The 21,495-nt window shown below is 31.0% G+C and overlaps 2 protein-coding genes across 2 annotated transcripts in view; one reads left to right on the forward strand and one right to left on the reverse strand.

Annotated features, from left to right (window-relative positions):
- Nucleotides 1-1,605: 1,605 nt before the first annotated feature.
- RIOK1 (RIO kinase 1) lies at nucleotides 1,606-4,707 on the forward strand. Its single transcript, XM_085187735.1, has 4 exons — nucleotides 1,606-1,819; nucleotides 1,987-3,126; nucleotides 3,853-4,042; nucleotides 4,496-4,707. Exons 1-4 carry the CDS (start codon nucleotides 1,754-1,756, stop codon nucleotides 4,651-4,653), a joined length of 1,554 nt encoding a protein of 517 aa, XP_085043861.1. The 5' UTR covers nucleotides 1,606-1,753; the 3' UTR covers nucleotides 4,654-4,707.
- A 349-nt stretch (nucleotides 4,708-5,056) lies between these two features.
- The window catches only part of LOC146537822 (ATP-binding cassette sub-family G member 1), a 29,543-nt gene continuing 13,104 nt past the window's right edge, over nucleotides 5,057-21,495 (reverse strand). Inside the window, exons 3-10 of the mRNA XM_085187734.1 lie at nucleotides 17,724-17,844; nucleotides 17,154-17,411; nucleotides 15,400-15,586; nucleotides 12,766-12,880; nucleotides 11,144-11,524; nucleotides 7,402-7,566; nucleotides 6,486-6,742; nucleotides 5,057-6,110 (exon numbers count right to left, since the gene is read on the reverse strand). Coding sequence (XP_085043860.1) covers nucleotides 5,769-6,110; nucleotides 6,486-6,742; nucleotides 7,402-7,566; nucleotides 11,144-11,524; nucleotides 12,766-12,880; nucleotides 15,400-15,586; nucleotides 17,154-17,411; nucleotides 17,724-17,844 — 1,826 coding nt within the window. The 3' untranslated portion in view covers nucleotides 5,057-5,768. The remainder of the gene's footprint in view (nucleotides 6,111-6,485; nucleotides 6,743-7,401; nucleotides 7,567-11,143; nucleotides 11,525-12,765; nucleotides 12,881-15,399; nucleotides 15,587-17,153; nucleotides 17,412-17,723; nucleotides 17,845-21,495) is intronic.

Below are 21,495 nucleotides of genomic sequence, written 5' to 3' on the forward strand. Positions count from 1 at the left end.
TTGTAGGTTCCCTACTTGGGGAAATGAAATACGAGTATTTATTTACATTTACGTTTTCAGTTTTAGCGTTGAGTTCAATCACTCCAGAATTCGGCGAAAAGTGGGGAGCGGAATATTATATTTTAACACTAGATTCCCTCAGCCTACCCTGCTATGTGCGGGATACAGCATGAAGCCGGTACAGTTTATATTGTATTATCTCAGTCCTCGTTTAAATTCTGCGTAAGCTTTATTAGGTTACTGGGTTTAGTAAACATGAATTGTACCAAGTCGTTTTCTGCAAAATCGTAAAATCGATTTCACAAAGACACTGAATCATTATGACTTGTAATAAGAAGTACAGGAAAACAGGGAAAATAATTATTAGGTATGCTCTTATCTTGCATTCAACAAAAACTAGAATGAATGCATACTGTAGGTAATTACGTATGTAAGTCTATAACAAATTTTATACACATATTTTACCTTTACCTTTACCAAGAACAATTACTTAGAATAATATATTTTTTTATGTTTCACAAGGAAATTTTTGTTTTTAGGTATATATTACTGGAATTTAGCTTCACGCTTCATCCATCACATATTAGTAGTGTAGGCAGAGGGAACTGGGAACCCGTTGCCGTTGTTTCCGTTGTTTCCGTTGCCCAATGGTTTACCTGCGCCTGTGCCTCTGTAATACATATTGCAAGTTGTCGAATTAATAGTTCTTGCGACCCAAATCAGAACCGCAGAAACCAATTTTCGTAGATTTTTTTAATAATAAAGTAATTATATAATAAATTATCTACGAATGCGAAACATTAATTAATAAATGATAATATTTATACATAATATAACAGAGCATCGGTCACTTTTCCAATTGACATTGAATTAGTTGATTCCTCAATCAAGCGGCCCCTTTTAATACTCTATATTTATGTTATTACTGAATGCAACTCTCTTTCATTAAACAAATTCATTGTCAAGGTCTTTTTAAAGCATAGGTATCTGAAAGTTACGAAATATGACGTAACTACGTAAACTAAATGTTGCACTATTTTTTTAACTATGTTACAGATTCTACTTTCATTTTCGTTAATAAATCTATTTCTTTTATTGCTTTTTTTTACCTTTACGCTGCACCTAACCCGCACATAAGAGGGTAGTCAGAAGGAACCTAATGTTAAGATATTATCTTAATCTCATTGAGTTTCCATTAAATTCAAAACATTTCCTTTCCCCACTTTTCGCCAAATTCTGAAGGTATTGTGTATTTAGTGGAGGAACTCAACGAAATAAACACAATGTAAATCTTAATAATTAACCAATTAATCCAATTAACGTAATCAGTTCTGTTCAATTCTTTAATTATGGCGTTTCGAACGTGCCAGTTAACATAAACAGGTAACTTATACAAGCACTATTATAAAAACAGCAGTAATCCTATCCCCTTTTTCTATTTACGCTATCTGGTCATCCATTAATAAATGTATCCGATATCCAGTAAGCAAATAAAATACAATAGAATTATATTTTTGTACTTTATGAAGCAAATGTAACATCGGTATTAAAACATTGAATTATTCATTTTCGGACGACCACAACAGACATATGTCAACTGTCAATGTCATCTGTGGCCATGTGGAATTGTCGATATGAAAGTGATCCCTGTTGTGCTTGTAATTGTATGGTTATTTTGTATACATACTAATAAACAAAGTACAGGAAAGACTAAGAACTAATAGAAACTTTTATTTTATTTAATATTACAATCATGTCAGACGATGGCCAGTTTAGCGATTATGAGGAAGATATTTCAAAACAAGTCAAATCGGTTCGAGTAAGTTATACTTTGATGTTCTATGGTGATCTGAAAACTAATTTCCCCGTTTTATTTGCGTAACCTAAGTGCAATCGTGTTGAGAGTAAATGCCAAATGAATCAAAACACTTTATTATTATATTTCATTAATAAAAAAATACTTACTGATTTTATTTTTCATTCTAGTTTGCTGAAGTCCCAGAAATAAAAAACATTAGTAGTGATGAACTTGATTCAGATGATTACTTTTACGATTCCGATGAAGAGAGCCAAACAAAGAAAAAAGAACATAGCAACCCCCAGAACCCAACTACAAAAGTAATTTCTTACCAGCCAAGTGAAAAACTCTTCAAGAAGTACATTAATAAAATAAATGTAGACAAATATGAGCCGATTATGAATGACAAAACACAGAAATTTATAGAATTAAATGATAGAAAGTCTGACAATGTGAGAATAAGGATAAAAGACAAACATGACAGAGCTACCGCTGAACAAGTTATGGATCCCAGAACTAAAATGATACTGTTTAAACTATTAAACAGAGGAATCATCAATGAAATAAATGGATGTATTTCTACTGGTAAAGAAGCTAATGTATATCATGCTACATCAAAAGATGGTAGAGATTTTGCAGTGAAAATATTTAAAACATCTATATTAGTTTTCAAAGATAGGGATAAATATGTATCTGGTGAATATCGTTTTAGAAATGGCTATTGCAGATCGAATCCTCGAAAAATGGTTAAAACATGGGCTGAAAAAGAAATGAGAAATCTTGTGAGGTTACATAATGCTCAATTGAATGTTCCAGAGCCAATAATTTTAAGAAGTCATGTGTTAGTTATGACATTTATGGGCGAGAATGGTTGGCCATCACCTAAATTAAAAGATGTTGAAATATCACAATCAACAGCTAGATCTTTATATCGAGATTGTATTACTATGATGTGGAAAATGTTTAACATTTGCAAGTTAGTACATGCAGATTTATCTGAATTCAATTTATTATACCATAATGGTAATGTTGTTGTAATAGATGTATCCCAGTCAGTCGAACATGACCATCCTCATGCTTTTGAGTTCTTAAGAAAAGATTGTACAAACATTTCTGATTTCTTCAGAAAGAAAGGTGTTGCTACATTAACTGTTAAAGAGCTATTTGATTTTATAACGGATTCATCTATTAATGAAAATAATTTAGAAGATTGTTTAGAAAAGCTATCTGATAAGGCAGCATCACGGGATTTTGATGAAATGACGGCCCAAGAACAAGTAGAAGAGGAAGCATTTAAAAATATTTATATACCAAAAAGATTAACAGAGGTAAAAATCATGTATAATAATATCAATGGTCCCTACGTAAAGTATGGAAAGTGTACAAACCTTTTTATCACTCTTTTAAACTACTATGAAGTGTAGTTTAAATATTCTTATTTATATTTCAAAAAAATTGTTATTTATATATTTTTTAAAACAGCAAAAGAAATTTTCCTATTTTTATATTATATATTTCACTTTCAATACTTTACCTAGGGACTGTTGATATTATTTTTGTTTATTATTCACTAGTTGCTATCACCACTTTATAAACCTTGTCATGCTATAATCATTATTGCCTGTTATCATTGAAATTTAAGTTGCAGCAGGTAGGCAATGATAATCTACATACAAAGTTCTCTGTTTCCCACCCAAAATCGAAACAGTTTGCCTGGCCAGAGTGAGAAAATAGAAATAATTTTAATATTTTAGCAATATATGTCTATCTCAATTTATAATGAAAAGAAATTGAGGTTGTTGTACAGGGATGCTTGATCAATTATTTTCATTCATTATAATTCTTATGACAAAAAGCAACTTATTAATATTTTTATTTCTTCACTCAGCGGCTATGGCACCACTGCAAAAATACGCAATGCCTCGAAAAATTCGACAAAAAGTGGTGAACAGTGAACTTGGTTCCCTCTGTCTACCCTGCTATATGTGGGATACAGTGTGAAGGTGATTTATTTGATTTTAATTTATAATGAAGGATTTTTCCAACTATTTCAGGTTATAAACTATGAGCGAGATATAAATAAAGCTAAGAAAGGTGAAACTGCAGATCTTGCATATAAAAAAATTGCAGGTTTTAATGAAGACTTTACAGGCACTGTTGATAAACCGGAAATATTACAGGAAGATGAAATATCAGAGTCTGGCTCAGAAAGTACTTCTGAACAAGATGATGATGATGACAGCAGTAAGTTCAGACATTTAAAGTTGTTATACTAGTGACTTACTCGCAACTACACGATTATCTATTTACTATCTCAATAACTTTCGTATCCTAATAACATTTATACTTAATAGTAAGTGTCTTAAAAGACAATATGTATACATTAAAAACTAAAATTTTAGCAAACTCAGCAAACATTTTATAGCAATTTTGTTAACAAAACAATTGAACAAAGTTTTTTAAATTTATATAACTTTTTTTATTTATTGATTGCAATAAAAGAAAAACTAAATGTTTACTGAAGTTTCTTAGTAAATATTTAGTGCTTACTAAGAAACCTTAGCATAGTAAAGTTTGCATTTAAATCATTTTTTTTATTTTTTATCCAATGAAACTTTTGCTATTGTGACATCTACATACATAAATTTATAAAGAAGAATCAAATTTAGTTTTTAAATTTAAATGTTAAAATTACAGAAGGCAAATTTAAAAACAGCGCCCGCCCGAGGGATGAATCGCCAAACAGTAAAAAAGCTAGAAAGAAAGCTATCAAAGAAGAAAAAGCTGAAAGAAGGAAAACTAAAACAAAGAAGCATATTAAAAAAAGACGCGATAAAGGTTCCAGTAAAAAATAATATAGAAATCATGATTATTTTGTCTATTGTATGTAAATAAAATTAGTTTTATGATATAGATTTTTCACTTCAAAAAATATTGATTATTGGCATATCTACTGCCTAGCAGTGATCATATCAATAATTATATCCAGTTGAAAAAACAGATATTTTGAAATTATAATTCAAATTTATTTATATATATAGATAACATAGAACTTTAAACATTTATAGATATTGTATAAATTGTCAATAACTGTAATAAACTCATTTGACTGTAATATCGATATTACAGCCATAAAATCTTTTACTACTGCTACAAAAAATCTTTTATAATATGCAACAAGTTAGTTGTTAATTGAACAACGAAATTTCTTTAAACAATTTAAAAGGAACCTAAAGAGATTGCAATAAAACTTCATGATATCCCTGACATTTTTATTTACAAAAGTAAAAAAGGTTTATTTTACCTCTCGTGTAATATATATTTAGGCTTCTCGCTGTAGCTCGCATATAGATATAGCAGAGCAGATATAGGAAACCTACTGCTAAGATACTCTATTCTCCGCGCAACGATTAATTCGAGACATAGTTACCAGCGGAGGAATTAAAATAATTGATTCCCTTGGAGTGGGAATTTCACTCTCAACCTGAAAGCACGCTTTCAGTCAGTTGATATACCGGTAAACTCACTATGCTTACCCTGCTATATGCGGGATACAGCTTTAAGCCAAAAAAAATTAAGATATATTCTACGGACTTAAATCACTATGTCTATATATCGCCATGGATTGGCAAATAATAAATACAACATAATTTAAAATTACTGGAATTAAGTCTTTGATTAAACTAAAGTTAGGTACAATTAACTATTATAATACAAAAATTTAATTTTAAAAATTACCTTATTTTTGTGACATATTTTACTTACTATCTACTTATTAATACTTTTTTTACAAAATTAAGGAGCAATCACATAGGCAAGATCAAAAATATGGACAACTCCAAACACTTAAAGCCATAACTCTAGACTACTAAAAAAGACGAAAAATAGTCTTCTATTTAAAAATACATTTCTTTGGCTATAGCCGAATGTTGATATCACATAAAATTTTATGCTGGTATAAATACAAAAATCACGTTGCAAACCGATATTTAAGTCCGACATAACAGAGAAATCTGAAAGAGAACATGATGCCTAACATTATCGCTATTTCGAACCAGACCGAGCTATTTTCTATATCTAGATATTTTAGTAGGACTTCTGGTTTGGCGAAGTGACAGTAAACATCGTCGCATTCCAAAGGTTTTCTTCCAAATCCAAAGACAGTTAAGATCATGGCGACGACTCCACATCTAATGAAGGAAGTCTTCATTGCAATGTTCATCAGAAGAGGTATTCTATGCGCGAAATCGAATCCGTATATAGCAAGGCCGAGGAACGGCGCGATGGCTGCTGGGCCAATGGCGCATCCATTCTGTAATGATTGTATGAAACATTATCTTGCGTTATACCGTGTTCGAATGAATTTTTCACGGTATTGAATTCCACTTATCATGTTTGTGGGTTCGATACCCATTCGAGGAAAAGAAAATATTTAATTAAATTTATATTTTCATTTCTTCGCTATGATGTCGAGAGAAAGCGCGGTGTTGAGTTCCACCACTCAACACGCAATGCCTCCAGAATTCGGCGAAAAGTGGGAAACGAAATGTCTTAACACGAGGTTCCCTCTATCTACCCTACTGTGTGCGGGATACAGCGTGAAGCTGATTTGATTTGTTAGTTTTATCAAATAAGTAAAGTTTTTTTTTATTAATTTATCATAACGTAAGATATGATGAATACTTACCCTAACACTAAACACAGATCCGATCGCCATTCCAATCCCCTCGGACACCAAAGAAACAATGTTGCCAATGAAACAGAATACAATAAATCTGGCAACATTGAATGGCACGCCAACCATAAAGAACACGACGGTACAAAAAACTAAATTCAAAGTTATTTGCACTGGCAACTTTGATACTGTTAGTGCAGCGTAGTACGGAAACAAACTGTACCAACTGTTAAAATGCTCTTTTTTAACCAGTTTTACTTCTTGGGGATCTGCAAATAAGACATTTTTTAATTTAAGAAAATTAGTTAATTGTAATTAGGTAACGCTAACCATATATTGATAGCAAATGTGTTAATTTCATAAATAAGGTATTTATTGTAGAAATTATTGAATACAAATAGTAATATTATTTAAATATTAGTAATAATTATAACCTTGAAGATTGAATACGTTTCTATCGATGCAATATGTTTTAGTTCTCAGTTAATTTATTCGAATAAATGTTTATATTTTTATTTATTTTTTCAAGCTTCACGGTTTATTTCTAATGTAGGGTGTTGTAGGGTAGGTCGGGTTTACACAATTTGTATTAGGGATTGATGCCGGGGATAACGAATCGTCGGATTTACACACTGTCTCTTTATGATGTCAACATTTTTTTCATAATGCTTAACAAAAGGTCTAGTCATGAATTTCATCAAATTCTTAACTATTGATCCATTATTATAATTCGTCGATTTGAAAATATAATTTAGGTTTTAATTAATTTTAAATTTATACCTTGAAAAATTGCCATTTTATGCTAAATTATTTACGAAATTACATTTTGTTGGCTTCCTATATATAAATAAATAAATAAATGACTGGTTTCTTAATATGCCTAACCTGGAAAATAACATGAAAGCTGAAAATTTAAATTTATACTTACATACTAGCACCGGCACCATAATATGCGTGTACGCAAAGAATATGACGAGGCCGACGCACATTTTTAAATGGTTGAACATTTCCCTGCCGTCATTGGCCGTATCGAAGAAACACAATCCTATAAGAACCGAGCACATCACGTGGTGTATTGTTTGGATCCATAGCGCTGTAAAAAAAGATATACTTATTTATTAAGTTAATTTCACTTTCAATACTTTTCATTTTTTATAAAAGGACATGTTGTCATTGACTGAGGTAAGACGCACACACAACCGTAACCGCTGTGCGTAGAAACGTGAAATTTGGACAGATGTTTGTTTTTTCTAAATCTGGCATCCACTAAGAGATTTTGAAAAATTTTAACTCTAAAGGGATGAAATAAGGGTTGAAAGTTTGTATGGATTTTTTTTTAATTGTGCCGATTTTTATGAAATTTGAAATTTAGACTTAAAAATATTTCATTGAACACGTGTTCCATGGTTTTTAATCACCCTTAAGGGTGCAAATAAGCAGGCGAAGCTGCGCGCGACCACTAATTTAATATAACGATTGGGACCAACTTTCACAGAAACAGTATATTATTTTGTATAGAAGAAAATCAGAACTGATTCCATATATTTTTGTTTACAGGACCTTAAATGACCTAAGCAACAAAAAATATTAACACGCAAAATAATTGCTTTAAAAAAATATTCTTATTTAGTAATAAAAAACTAGCTTAGATTTATCTTGATAAAGTAATTACATATAATCAAGTTTCTATTGATGAAATAATCATAGTTGTCAATTGATGTATATACAATATACATACATTTTAAAACATGCTTTTTACATTTATTAGCGTTTTTAAGGCATTTACGGCGCAAAAGTAAATTATTTCAATGTCTAAATATCTAAGCCTATGTATTAAAATTATTTTATTTTATTGGCTTTTACCTACGGCCTAGCCCTTAAGTAAAACAAAAATAAGAAAAAGTTTGGTATGATATTACGACACATGTGACAGCCCGAGGTAATTTTAGAATACCTACGTCAAAACGAAAAACAATGTCATAAAGCCTATAACAGATTTAACTAATTAATGGACTATTCAAGAAAAAAATCGATCGTATCGAATTTAATGAATAAATAAATTTCAAACCAGTAGGTATTTAGTTCCTCATACTAGCCCTTTCAACCAACAAAGTTGTGAGCTTTATGATGTTAGGTATATTAATATTGTTATATAAAGTTACGTTTTTGAATAAGTAGTGTAATAGAAATTAATTATTGTATGTTTGCTTGTTTTGCCTCAAAATAAATAAGGGAAGGAATATCCTTATTCTGTTGTTTGTACGTCCGTCTATTCGTCTGTAAATAGCATTTACATCAACATTGTGATGTTTGTGTAATACCGCAAGTAGTAAGAACAATGTAAACAAAGGAAAAGAATCGATTTACATATTACAGTAAAAACTATTACAATCTATTTGCATAATTGTAATTCCTGTTGACCTACAATCCTGAAATCCATACGGAAGTGTCGATTTGCGAGTCCGACACGCACTTGATCGACGTTTCATTTATATTTTAATCAATGATTTGTTGACTTGAGTTAACAATGATTAATGAAAACAAATTGAAACAGGCCAAAATACTTTAAAAAAAAAAAAAATCAGCTTCACGCAATCCCGGACACAGCAGGGTAAAGAGAACCTAGTGTTTAGACACTCGGTTGCCCACTATCTGCCGAATTCTTCTTCCGAAGAAATGGAAATATAAACGTAAATAAATAAATATTTCATAAAGTATTTTTTTATACTTTATAACTCTCAACGGATATGATCGTATATGATATCTATGTATATAAAGTACCGTATGAAATAAATAGGCCGTTGTGCCGCAGCAGCACAAGGGTGTGGCTGTAACGGGCCGGTTCTGGGTTCGATCCCCACTCGAGGAAGTGAAATATTTATTTAGTTACGTTTATAAGTATTTCCATTTCTTCGCTCTGGTGTCGAGCCAAAGCGCGGTGTTGAATTCTGCCACTTAACACGCAATGCCTCCAGAATTCGTCAGAAAGTGGGGAACGGAGTGTCTTAACACTAAGTTCCCTCTGCCTACCCTGCTGTGTGCGGGATACAGCGTGAAGCTGATTTATTTATTTATTTATTTTTATATACTTAAGACAATGCGATTATTCATTTATTGTGTGAAGATGACGCATTGTTTGTGAAAGATCTATATCGATGCGCCGCTATGATTTATTTATTAAGAAGCATCGGAATTAATTCAACGAGCGCGACCACTTGCATATAAATTGCTCTATAAAACTTTATTTTTTTTTATTGTTGTTTTTTTTTATAATGTGAAGGTTTTCTTTTAATAATGCAGATTTTGTCTATAGTTCTGTCGAAATTTGGGGCCTAGATCCTAATATATTGGAATTAATCGACTACTAAAACATCTAGGTCAAGAGCATCATAGTTCTATTTTTGTTAATCTATAATATTAAAATATTTAATTCTCATTTTATGCCACATTTAGTAAAAATATGTCTAAAAACATTAAAATAATCCTTCTCACATGCACTTTTGTCGTAGATATAAAAACTTTAACTAAAAAAAACTCAGGTAAACGTCGGGTCGGCTTTTTTACAATAAGCTATTATTACCTAAATAATATTTGCATGATATATATTTTTACTTTTAGATACACATTTACATATCTTTTTGGTTGGCCTATAATATAAATAAAAAAAAAAAACAGTCGAATTGATATCCTCCTTTTCTTACAGAAGTCGGTTAAAAATAATCTAACATCTTTTCTCTGTTCTTATCTCTCACTTAGGTAATAATAATCGATATCATTAATCTCATAGTTATTTCCAAAAACCATACGGGCCAAGCCGCAGGTTTTAGCTAGTAGCATATATAATAACAAATTTAATTACACATATATAAATATAAATATAGTGTCACGACACTAATTAGATGGTTATATTGTAAACGCAGCCAATATGATAAGGTCAAGTAAATAACTAAAAAATGTCATAACATAGTTATAAACGACGCAGACGCTAACATTGTAATAATTGATGTGACCCTATCGGCACAGTTGACATATACCAGCTTCATATATATTTATATATTGGTTTTAAGTTTTTTTTTCTTAGGCGATAGGCGAAGCAGAGAGAGATGTCACTAAGCTATTACATTTTGATTAAAAAGAGAGATGATGTACAGGTTTTTATTGGATTTGGTCTTTAACTCTTGTCAAATTAAATTTATGCTTTCATTCTATGATTAAACAAATTATTTCATTATTATAGTAGTATTATTACCACAATATTCTTAAAAAATATAAAATAAAAAATCGCTATCGTTTTGTCTGCCACAAGATGCGAGGGGTGCACAATTAGAAAAAAAAGCATTAAAATTATTTTTTTATACTTTCATTTTATTATTGTCGGATAATCTGTCTATTAACAGTACGGTCGGTAAGTTGTGACCGCCCTAAAGAAGTATTCTAAACTTTTGTACATTGCACACTCAGAAAGAAAATAATTAAAAGTAAAAATGCTGAAATCAAATCTTCGCAGCCAACTACAGAGCGACCACGACTCGTCGACCGTTCTTTACGGCAATAAGTTCCGCCAGTGGATACGCAACGTTTAGCCAGCGGAGATTCGAGAAACGAGTATCTTAATACTAGATTTTCTCCGCTTACTCTTTTATTTTCTCCGCTTATTTAATAAAACTCACCTTGTCTGTTTCTCGATATTTGCAGCAACATTCTGCACAGCAGAATTGTAAACTGCTCGAAATACGTTGTTGGGTATTGATTAACATTATCCTGCATCTTCATCCACGCCAGAGATGAGTCGTCTTGAGATATCTGACTTAAAGACAGCGTAGAGTTACTAGCTTCGTTCGTCTGTTTCACTTTATATGTACATTTGTTATTTGATAATAAAATCTGTGTTTCTCCAGATTCGTCCTCTATTTGATAGCAGATCTTCAATTCCAGGTTATTTAATGGCTCGTTAACTGAGGAGTCCGCTTTTGCTGATTTGTATACCCTACCGTTCAGCATTTCATCGCATAGCATATTTATGTTTTGTGGGGATTCTGTTACTTCGATTACTGGAAATGTAATGTTTTCAATTAAATTATATGTTAGATAAAGGCCAGCCGTGGCGTAGGGGCACTCTCTGGTGTCGAAGCAAAACGTAGCGTTGAGTTCTGCCATTCAACACAAAATGCTCCAGGGGAACGGAGTGTCTTAACACTACTTTCTGCCTTTCCAACTGTTTGTGGGATACTGCGTGATGCTATAAAAAATGTTAGACATGGCTATAGCTACCACCTGTAAGTACCTTAATATATATAAATGTATGGAAAATATATAAATAAATTAGTTCATTTCTTCTAATTATTATATGATGGGGTATGGAAGTCAATTTAACGCTTCGTTAGTCCTGATACTGTACGCTATTTAAACTTGCATCCTAAACTAAATATGTATAAACACATTGTGCCATAACTTTTTTGTTATTTATATCCATAAAAACCATAGTAAACTAACCTTTATATTTTTTTTCTAATTATTATTAAATGTGGAATAAAGAATAAATAATTATATTCACATATATATAACAATATCTATAGGTTTTCTCTTCTATTGAGATGACAAAAGATAAAAAAGTGGATCACGAAAGTGGCTAACACGCTTTCGCCTTATACATTCAGCATTTAAAAGGTTTCGTTAAGTGTTCTTTGTTCACTTATAAGGCTACAATAGTCAACACAAGGCCAAAATGCAGGAAAATCAAGTTTCACTATAAAAACAATAATCATTTTGAAAATATTTCAATTGATATAATAAGTGTTGTAAGTATTTACATATAGATATGTCCAGAGCAGCATTTTTTCCTTTAAGTACTTAATCCTTTAATACCTAGAATGACATAGTATGTAATACGGATTGAATTTTAAATAACAACACTGTTTTCCTTTTTGATATATAAATGTTGCCATATTTTATAATAGTTTATGGGATTGTACATTTTAACCGACATCAAAGAAGAGGTTATGAGTTTGACAAGTGTGTGTGCATTTATTGGAATTTGATAATATTTAAATGTAATGACCTATTAAAGTTTCCAAGCTTTCTTTATTTTATACGTATGTATATTTGCCCACAAATATCTCAGAAACAAAAAGATATATGGGAATTATTCCAACTTATAGAACATTTGAAATGGTATCCACGATTAAGATTTTTTTAACTTAGTTCCGTTCTTTTTAATATTAATTTTATTTTATTTATTCATATCTAATGTGTTTATATGTAAAATAGATTCTGTAGGTACTTGGACACTTACTGAAATCTGCAGGATTGTGATGTCGTGGACACGTCAAACCTATGCTGTTCAGAAAAGGTACCATTGCATCTGTGTCGCCTTGGTAAATGCAGCGACCATCAGCTACTATGTAAACCTGCGAAATAAGCAATTAAAACATATTTAGGTACTACCAACCTTTTAATCTTTAATTTATAGAAAAGGGTATACTTACTTGTATACTAGTAATAGTAGATAGTTTGTATCGCTGTAATTATTGTAATTAATGTAAAACACTATATAAAGCGCTTATTAATAATAACAATATTATGCCATTCCTTTGTAATAAAATGTTATTTTTATTATTGTTATGATACGTCTGTTGACAGTTAACATGTTTTATGGCCACGTTTGTTAAATATTAATTAATAATTTATATATTTTTCAGCTTCATACTATATGGCAATAAAACTGTTACATAAGACTGTTCTCAACTGTCTACCCGGCACGGATGAGAAGATAAATATCGGAACTAAACGCCGCTCTATATCTTTAATAATTTCTCATTACAGGGATAGAACCCACAGCCACGGCATTTTTAGCCAGAACTGTGTTACGATGACATCAAGTGGGTATATTTTTTTATCGCACTAATTATCTTTTTTTTTTATTTTATGTTCCTTTTGATTTCTAAATTTGTGGTCAACATGAGCAACACGTTTACATTACAATAGAAACTCGATTAACCGGACTAATTGTTGTCTTTAGTCATTCGCATAATCGAAAATCCGGATAATTAAATGAATAAAGAAAAGCTGGTTTGTGCATACGATTTATAGGTACACGTATAAATTACACGTTAAAAGTCCGGATAATCGCGACTCTGCAAAGTTCAAATCCGTTATTCAGATGCACCTTAAGCGACGGCAATATGTTGAAATAGAAAGGCAATTTCTGACCTGATACCTAATTTGGTAACTATTCTTAACAATATTGTACCATTTGTTAAGCATTCACGAACTAAAGATACAGTTATAATTTTATAAGCGCTTTGAGTTCCTTCACCGAGTTGGTTCGTGATAATATTATTATTTATTAAAAATAAAGAAATAAAATATATTTTATAGTTTAAAAAAAGCCTATTTTATCGGAAAAGAATAGCTATAGCTGTAATTAAACTTACTAGGTCAAAGACAAGTATTCTCTGGGAACAATAGCCATGTTCGTCAAGTCATGTTCTAAACCGGTAAAATAATGAATTGTTTATATAATTGTCATTTTTTAACTGTGCATAGTTAAATCTCACGGCAAATGCACTTAAGGATAAGTTTTTAATAATTAACTTTCAGGTTAAGTTATTACTGTTAAATTTATATTTTTGTATTTAAATTTAACGATTTGTGAAAAAATAAAAAAATAAGCACAATTGAGGCCATAATTTCTCAGTTGTGGGTTTATTCCTACTCAGGTGGACTTATAGTTCTCCGATTTTGCAAGAAGAATGTGGCGTTGAACTCTCGTTAAGATTATCTTCACTTTCTATGAAACAGATTTAACAGATTTTTATCAGTAATATAGTTAATATATTAGAATTGCATATAGGCAATTTCAGTATTTTTTTTGCATATTTTGCCTTTAATGTCAAAACAATTTTAAGCCGACGAAGCCGCGTTTAGGCCGCTAGTTACATATGGTTGCGTGACTGTCGTGTTTTCAAAAAGACATTGGATACAGGTAGCAAAATTCTTCGAAGGAACAAAGTCCTCGCTGTTTAAAAAAAATCTTTGTAATTCGAGATGAATTGGTTGTAGAAATATTTTTTTTAGAATTTTAACCGGTTTTTGTTAAATGAATAATGAATTATCAATATAATTTAATAATTATAAATAACTTAATTTAGCCTCACGCTGTATCCCTAGTGGGTTAGTCAGAGATACTGGAGCGCCAAACGCTACCGTCTCTACATCCTCTTTCACCTCGTCCACTGTCATCAACCTCTTGATACATGCCCTCCTCAAACTTTTACTCATGCTTTTTACGCGACCTTTCTCCAGTATCTTTGATACTGTGTTTTCGAAGGCCAACCGAGTTCTCCCCTACATCTCTTACTTTATAAACAACCTAAAAATTTGTTTTTGAAAAACTTTGTACCAAAATCTATATTGGTTATAAATTACATAACAATATTCGCCTTGAATGCATTTAGAAATACAAATGGATGTTTTCTACAAATATTAATATATTGCACACACCTATACGTTTGTCAATTCTATTTTGAAAGTATGTTAAAGTTGCGTACAACTTCGCAAACATCTTAAGAGAGCTATGATAGAATCATAATCTGTATTGCTATGTTTTAAGATTAAATGTTGTTATATATAATTTAAGCATATTTATATTTTTAAAACAGTCTCTTCAATTTATTACACCCACAAATATTACATTTAATAAGACATCTCAAATGTTCCACTATGAAGCCATGTGTGTTGAGTTGTGGAACTTAAGTAGTCTTGTTACCAAAACGAGGAAATGAAAATAACCACCACCCCTCCCCCCCATAAATCCCCCGAGTGTAAATCAATCCCTCAACCACCGCGTTCAGACGCTATCCCACTTCACCATCGAGGTTCCAACGATCTTTTATTTTTATTAAATAAATAATTCTTCTACTCTTACCTGGTCAAACATTTCAAAGAGCGATGCAGTAGGCTGGTGTATGGTACACACCACTGTCCGACCCTGCCGTGCCAATTGCCTTAATAACTTCACACATTGCATAGTTGTGACTGTATCAAGGCCACTCGTTGGCTCATCGAGGAAGAAAACTGGTGGATTGTTCACAAGCTCTAGAGCTATAGATAATCTGTAAAAAGAAATTAGAAGAAGTTATGAGATTAAAAGATGGTTTATCTATAATTAATATAATTTTAGAAACTGTCGTGGCGCAGGCACATGTGTGCGACTGTAAACGCGACGGTTGTGGATTCGATTCCTACTCGAGGAAATGAAATGATCTAACTCAACACGCAATGCCTCCACAATTCAGTTGATAATGGAAATCGGAAGTGTTTAAAGGAGAACAAAGTGTCTTACCCATATATGGTACCTATAGCAAATTGCAAAAACAGCTTTCACTGGCGGCTTTGTCGATATAGATAAATAGAAATAACTAAGAGCAGTTAGCTCGGGTGCTGACAATGAGTGACATATGAGTCATTGTCAGCACCCGAGTTACATATAACCGGTCATGTGGATTACATCGAAACGATTAATGCGATGTAATTGTGTAGCATTTCTGCTTTATATCGACTGTCCAATACAAAAATAATTCAAATTGAACTCTTACTACTGGCTAGTATCCTGCATCAGCGTATTCAATTCAATAGACTCTTAACCTCAAAATATTTGTATATAGTATAACAGTAGTGTAAGAAAATGTATTCAGGCAACTTAGACTTATTATTCTTATTTCTCTGATGAAACTAACTGCTTACAAGAAAAACCCAAAATGCCTCAAATTTTTACCTACTCTGAATTATTTTTTCAGCACATATGGGAACGATGGGAGCTTTTGATATTTTATTTGTTTCACCCAAGGTCTAAATTTCAGGTCGCTTAAATTGAACAACAAAGCGTTAAATAAATATTGTTAGAAATGACCTTAAGGGAACCTAGTATTAAGACATTCCGTTCCCCATTGAAGCTTAATTAATTTTCGAGACATTGGCGTGTTAAGTAGCGGAATAAATGACAAAATAAATGAAAAAGTCTGCCAATAAATGAAAAAATATAACCATTTCCCCATCGACCGAAAATCATTAATTTAATTTTTAATTTAACTGCTGCCATAAAATATTCCAATTTAATTATAATTACATCTTAGAATATAATAGACATCTTTATATATATTCTTAATTCTTCATGAACGTCATCTATCTTTTGATATGATCGTTACGTCGTTAACTTCGAACACAATTTGTTATTTAAACGATTTTATTATAATCCATAGTGAACTAATTGACCTTGGTCTTTTATTACATTAACTATAAGCAGTTTTCTATGAAGGCAAACAAAATAAAGGGCCGTCATGTTTTAGCAACGTGACAAAAAATAATGTGGACAGCGTGGTATATCTGCGTCATTAATCTCTTTTTTTTAACATAAATATTTAAACTTATAATATAAAAATGTTTATTGGAAAAATAAATCATCATTATATTAGAAATGCACGTTAAATTAATGATAATGTCGTTAAGATAATTTTGTGTGTAATACATATCTAAAAAAAATATAGCCTTGATTCAAAAGACATATTGTAAAAAAGCCCGTTTTATAAACGCCAAATAGAGTTGCGAAAGTTTACATAATTAGAAAATTAATTATACAAACATAACTGGAATGAAATAACTTTTTATAAAAAAAATTCTCACCTTTTCTTTTGTCCACCAGACAATTGATCTGTTCTGGTATGCTGGTGTTCAAGTAAACCCAACTGTTGTAAAATATCTTCAGAAGGTATCTTCGCTCCTTTAGGCAGTTTAAATTTAGCTGCCACGTCCATAGCCTCTCGTACTGTAAGCAATGGTTGATGAAGATCTTCTTGTGTGATGTAGCATGAGGATCTTTTGAAATTATGTTCGTCACGGGGTTGCCCATTTACTAACAATTCACCTGATACTCCTGCAGATCTGTTAAATTAAGCAATATTATATGTTTAGAGCATTATTTTAATCATACGATTTTACAATAAAAGAAAAAATATTAAAATACCTACTTAACTTCTCTCAACACGCTATGCCTCCGTAATTCGGAGAAGCGTGGAGAACAGTGTCTTAACGCTAGGTTCCCTCTGCCTACCCTATTGGGTGCGGGATACAGCGTGAAGTTGATTTAATTTTTAATTATAATAAAAAATTAGCAATAATATTTTTTTATTATTTTTTTACATTACAGTGTGATATTTCTGTTGTATTTTTTTTATGTTAATAATTTATACTTACTTATAACCAGATATGACATTGAGAAGAGAGCTTTTTCCTGCACCCGAAGGTCCCATTATAGCTATAAGCTGCCCGGACATGAACTTGCCGCTTACGCCTTTAACGACTTGCTTTCCGGGTCCTAAAAAAAACATTTTTTTAAAATCTGATTCATTAAAAAAATTACTGTAGATTTTTACAATATTTTTTGTAGTAGGTACCTAGTTTAATTTATTTTGATAACATATAAAATTTCGATATATGTAACTGGAAACATTAACCTTGAGATTTTTCCAATATAACCAAATATGTAAATTATCCAGGGAAACCATAATTTGTTGGAAATTCTATGTTTTAGCAAAGCTTTTTTTGTTTATACTAGGAGCTTATTATTATTAACTTTAAATTATATTATTATCAATTTAATAGCATAATAAAAATTTAAAAACCTAACCTAATTTAATAGGCACACATGAAGAAACGAAATTACTAAATATTTCATTTCCTCAAGTGGGAATCGAACCCACAATCTATCACACCACTGATTAAAATAAACGAAAATATACATCAAACGAATATAATCTATACATTCTATTCAGTAGTTGATAGGTAATAGGTATACCTCTATTCTTACAAAGTAATTCTAATACATTGCCAAGTTCTGAGTGCATCGGTCGATGACCTGGCGCTGGTGTACTAGATAGAGGAAGCTAAATGCATTTTGAATCACTGCAGTATGCACCTTGACAGACAGGATTAGTATCGCTTGTTTTCTATCTTTAAGTATACTTGTTATAAATTATTATTATTTGTACATAATATAAATAAATGTACAGTATTGCAATAGAAAAAATATAGCAATATATAATTTATAATTATATATTGCTATATTTTATTTTATTTTATTTTATTTTATTGCTATATTTTAAGTTAAGCCGTCGTGGGCGACTGTTGTGGATTCGATTCCCACTCGGGGGTATGAATTATTATTTATTAATAGTTTAATTTCCTGGTAACAAGGCAAAGACATTCTGTTCCCCGCAACAAAGTGATTTAACACTAAGTTCCCTCTGCCTAACCTGCTATAGGCGGCATACTGCATGTAGCGGAAAGAAACGTAAGTTTATAAGCTTTTTCGATGATACCTTTTCTCGTCTTAAAAATATTATTTAATAATATTTGGTGACTAGGAAACATTTGCAGTTAACTACAAACTCTATGTTATATTTAGTTAATTTTGTGGTCAATTTTGTGTGGTTAGTTATTGTCGACTACAATATTATGACTGTCGTTGTAAACAAGAGTTAAAATTCATAACATTTTCAATTGCAGAAAATGCACTATTTAAAATTGCTGAATCTATTTTGAACAGATTGAATCAAAAAATTTTAGTAAAAGAAGTATTTTTTGACCCTACAAACATATATACAATGTATATATAAAGTAATTGATTAATTAACTAAATAGCTACTTTTAATTGAACATTAAGACTTACAAAAATGTATGTAATTGTTATTAAAAGTGATTGATTCATATAAAAGATATATACCTAATACCTATTATAATATTCTCAACCTTGTTAAATAAATAGAAATTGGTAATAATATTATAGTCTCATTTTCTTTAGACTGGTTGATAATCTTCTATCTGTCGGCTTGCATATCAATATTGATATGCAATCTTCTTTATGTATTTTATCATCATGAAAATAAATATATATAATAATAATTTTCTGCAAAAGTATGTCAGGGTTATATTTCTATTAATTATATTATAATTATTTAATATAAGAAAACGTCATTGTCTACTGAGATAATGGCAAAGATATATCAAAGGAAAATAAAACCAGCCGATCAAATCAACCCTCCGCGTGTTTTCCATATAGCGTGACATTGGCGAAGCGACTTGTACTCAACTGGCACGCTCGTAACATCATAGGTAATTAAAGAACTAAGCTGAACACAAATTTGATGAAAATGAAAAAAACGGACAAGCACAAGTCGGGCTCGCCCAACGAGGATTCCGTACAAAAATTGGAGGTGTCGAGCTTTTCTAAAATTCAAGCTTAGTTTAGCCAGATCCCTTTCATCTGATACCTCACTTGAAGTAGTGGCTTAAATACCAAATTTTGCCCCCCTTGACTCTTATTATTTGGGATTTAACCATAAATCTATAGTTTTCATATATTTTCCTGAACTAGTACTTACTACGTGTAGATGATAGATTACAAATTTCATAATTCTAGTTAAAAGGAAGTACTGATTGTACAGTTATTTTAAATAGTCCAAGTTCAGTGATGATAGTAATTGATATTAATATTTAGGTCATAATTAAATATATGATCAACGACTTGTTGCAATTATCAGCGTATACGTCCTTACAGATAAAACAATTCATTATGCTATGTTTATAGCAATTCAATTGAAAGTATTTATTTATACAATATCTAAACATCGGTAAAACATCGGTAATAAGCGCAATGGTTATAGGTTCAATCCACATTTGGAGAAACTTTTTTTTTTATTTTTGCCTCTAGATTCTGGACATAATGAATATTTTTATTTTATGAAAAGATGAAAACCGAGTTTTTTCCAGTTTTACTCTGTATCCTGCATAAAGCAGGGTAGGCAGAGGAAGCCTAGTATTCTCTCTCTGTTCCTCACTTTCCGCCAAATTTTCGAGGCATTGCATGTTGAGAGGCGGAATTAAACGCTACCACCACGCCTTCTATTAGAAGTTATTTATAAAATCTAAATAATATTTGTACATATATTATGTGACACACAAACATATTGACCTATTATCCAAAAAAAAAGTACATTTTAACAATATACGACGTAAGTATTTAATTCACGCTCCAATAACCCCGTGTTACTGCAAAAATCACATTCAAATATAGTACTGGATTCAAGCCAGCTACGATACCGAGAAACGTAAAACAAGCATGTTTGTATGTCTATATACGTAGGTATATCACAGGAACACGAACATCCTATATTTATGTTATGAGACGCAATTTATGGTGGGAAATATATATTTTTTAATATTATTACTTATGTAGGTACATAATTGCAATTATTACAAGAAATAAGCATTTAAAACTTAGATTTTGTTTATTTTTTTAATATGATAAATATTAAATATTAATATGACACAAATACTATTTTATATTAAAATCTAAACTATTACAAAGGAACTGTAACATATTAATTATTCGTAGTTATTATAATTATGCATCATTTTGTTTTGCTTACTCATTTACAGATAAAGGATTGAATTCATATACTAGTACTTAATTTATCAGTACATAATACATGCTTACATTATGAAAACATGCCTACTATATATTATAACTCTTTTTAGGGGAGCTGGTAACCTAGTGTTAAGACACTCCGTTCCCATTTAGACACTTCCGTTGTTTACTTTCCGCCGAAGCATTGGGTAATGAGTGGCATAACTCAACGCCTCAGCGCTTTGGCCCATTACCAGATGAAGGAAATAAAAATATTAAATAATAAATTTCCTCCAGTTCGAATGAAATTCACAACCTATCGGATATACAGTCGGTCGTTTGTGCCCCTGTGGCCTCATATTGTATCATATTTACTTAGTGCTTTTTTGTCTGTTATTTCCGTTTGACATAATTCTTTCAGTTCATTCCGTTTTGTGAAGTAATCGTGATTATTGTAGGATAAAATTTAATTAAAGAGAAATGTTCATTTATATATTTTTTTAAAATAGGACAACTTAGAAAAAAATCTTTAACAAAGCAGACAAAGATTTCAATTTCAAT

This window comes from Heliconius melpomene, chromosome 7, assembly GCF_056956725.1.
Source record: "Heliconius melpomene rosina isolate 202511_hmr_F chromosome 7, ASM5695672v1, whole genome shotgun sequence".
Lineage (NCBI taxonomy): Eukaryota > Metazoa > Arthropoda > Insecta > Lepidoptera > Nymphalidae > Heliconius > Heliconius melpomene.

What these genes read in the sequence shown, in the direction of transcription:
- RIOK1 (XM_085187735.1), top strand. Translation starts at nt 1,754, where the DNA reads ATGTCAGACGATGGCCAGTTTAGCGATTATGAGGAAGATATTTCAAAA. An exon ending in TACCAAAAAGATTAACAGAG is followed by an intron (nt 3,127 to 3,852) that starts GTAAAAATCATG and finishes CAACTATTTCAG; the next exon opens with GTTATAAACTATGAGCGAGA. An exon ending in AGATGATGATGATGACAGCA is followed by an intron (nt 4,043 to 4,495) that starts GTAAGTTCAGAC and finishes TTAAAATTACAG; the next exon opens with AAGGCAAATTTAAAAACAGC.